The following is a 2,027-nucleotide window of genomic DNA, read 5'->3' on the forward strand; positions in this document are numbered from 1 at the left end:
AGTTTTTGCAGTGTGTGTGTGTGTGTGTGTGTGTGTGTGTGTGTGTGTGCATGTTTTTGCTACATTGTGGGAACCATTTTCCAGAAAAAAGCACCCTCGTGGGGACTGAATGTGCATTGTGGGGTATCCATGGGTATGTTAGTTTTAGAGTCAGGTGGGTACCTGTGAGGTTAATTTTAGGGTAGATTGTCAGGATTAGGCTATAAAATTACCAGAAAATGAATGGAAGTCAATCCACAGTCCCTACAGGGACATAAAAACAAACCTGTGTGTGTGCAGATGTGAAGAACATCCCAGACTGGAAAGACTATCTGATGAAGAAGATGGTGGGGACCACCACTCTACCTGTTGATTTTAATGTGAAGGTAACATTTGAACATTTTTAATGCGTGAATATTTTTCAGTATTTGTCGGCCTAGTATTAGGGATCCATATTGCCGACGTTGACACCTAATTAACACTTATTGTTAACAGGGGGTGAAGAGATACTACCAATGGCAGCGCTGTAGGAGGGGGACAATTTTTGGGGAGAGTAATGGGCCCACTTATGAGGCCCCCACTCACATGGGTTCTTCATCCATTTTCACACATCATAACCACCATAACATACTCCAAACCTTTGGTAAGAAACAAACCAGATCTCTTTTGGAGGAGAAACGTATGGAGGCATGCTCACCTGCCCAAAAAACACAGAAGAACCCGTGTAGAGGACCCATTCAACTGTTTTGGACAAACACAAAAGCATTTTTCATCCTTTATTTTGCTGGAGTAGTAAGGGTCTCAGAAGGCTTTTCTCCAAACATAACTGTATTTCAGACCTACCAGGACTCAGACAGAACCATCTGAGAACAGAACCCCCAAACCCTAACTGAGCAGTGTGCTCTTTCTGAGCTCCACAACCTGACATGTAACAAACAAACTAACATCTGAGATAACCTAAATTCTGAATATAAAATTGTTTTTTGCTTGTTTGTTTATTTGGTTACACACATGCTGGGCAGTTGGATATATTTGTCTAGTTTCCCCAACTTTTCAAACTGTTAGTTGTTCCTGAACATTTAGCTGTTTTTTTATTCCCTCTGGTCCAATTTAGAGTTTAGGATTTGCCTAACATTTTGGTAAAGCACCTTGACTTGACTTGTGTCCCCATCTTCTTTGCAGGATACAAAGCTCTGCTGAGATATGAAGGCTTCGAGCATGACAGCAGCCATGATTTCTGGTGCAGCCTGGTTTCAGGAGAGCTTAATCCGATTGGGTGGTGCGCCATGACAAGCAAGCTGTTGGTGCCGCCACAAGGTAGGACTTCTTTGTATTTCCATATACACTGCACAAAATGTCCACCTAACCAAGTTTTAAAATCTTATATCAGCCAAAAAGTCCTTTTGATCTTGTTTTGAGACTGATTTACCAAACAAGAACTGACTGTAAGAATAATAATATTGTTTTCAGAATGTGTAAGATTATTTGTCTTGTTAGTCTGAAAATTTGACTCAAATTAAGTCAAAATTTCTGCCAGTGGAGTAAGAAAATTTTCTTATTTTAAGAATCTTACCAAGTAAAATTTTCTCACTCCACTGGCAGAAATTTTTGACTTAATTAGAGTCAAATTTTCAGACTAACAAGACAAATAATCTTACACATTCTGAAAACAAGATGATTATTCTTACACAATCAGTTCTTGTTTAGTAAATCAGTCTCAAAACAAGATCAAAAAGACTTTTTGGCTGATATAAGATTTTAAAACTTGGTAAGATGGACAGTTTTTACAGTTTCCAACCAGAACATTTCTGAAGAAGATGAGTCCCACTGCAGCTTCTGCTCAAATTCTCACAAACATTAACTATACTGTATTAAAGTACAGTATAGTTTAACATCAGCGACCTGTTTAAACTTTGACTGTTTTCATGAACTTTAAAACAAGCAGTAATAATGTTCCAGAGATTCTTGACCTATGGGCTGCGGCCCACAATTGGGCCGTGAGCGCCACCTTGAGGGCCTCAAAAGAACAACAGTTTTTAACTTTGGGC

General features: G+C 39.2%; 1 protein-coding gene across 1 annotated transcript in view; it reads left to right on the forward strand.

Annotated features, from left to right (window-relative positions):
- Positions 1–2,027, forward strand: part of l3mbtl2 (L3MBTL histone methyl-lysine binding protein 2) — a gene marked incomplete at both ends in the record, with an annotated part of 55,358 nt that overhangs the window by 25,085 nt on the left and 28,246 nt on the right. The window contains 1 exon segment of the mRNA XM_014018285.1: positions 1,162–1,296. Coding sequence (XP_013873739.1) covers positions 1,162–1,296 — 135 coding nt within the window.

This window comes from Austrofundulus limnaeus, unplaced genomic scaffold, assembly GCF_001266775.1.
Source record: "Austrofundulus limnaeus strain Quisiro unplaced genomic scaffold, Austrofundulus_limnaeus-1.0 Scaffold189, whole genome shotgun sequence".
Classification (NCBI taxonomy): Eukaryota; Metazoa; Chordata; class Actinopteri; order Cyprinodontiformes; family Rivulidae; genus Austrofundulus; species Austrofundulus limnaeus.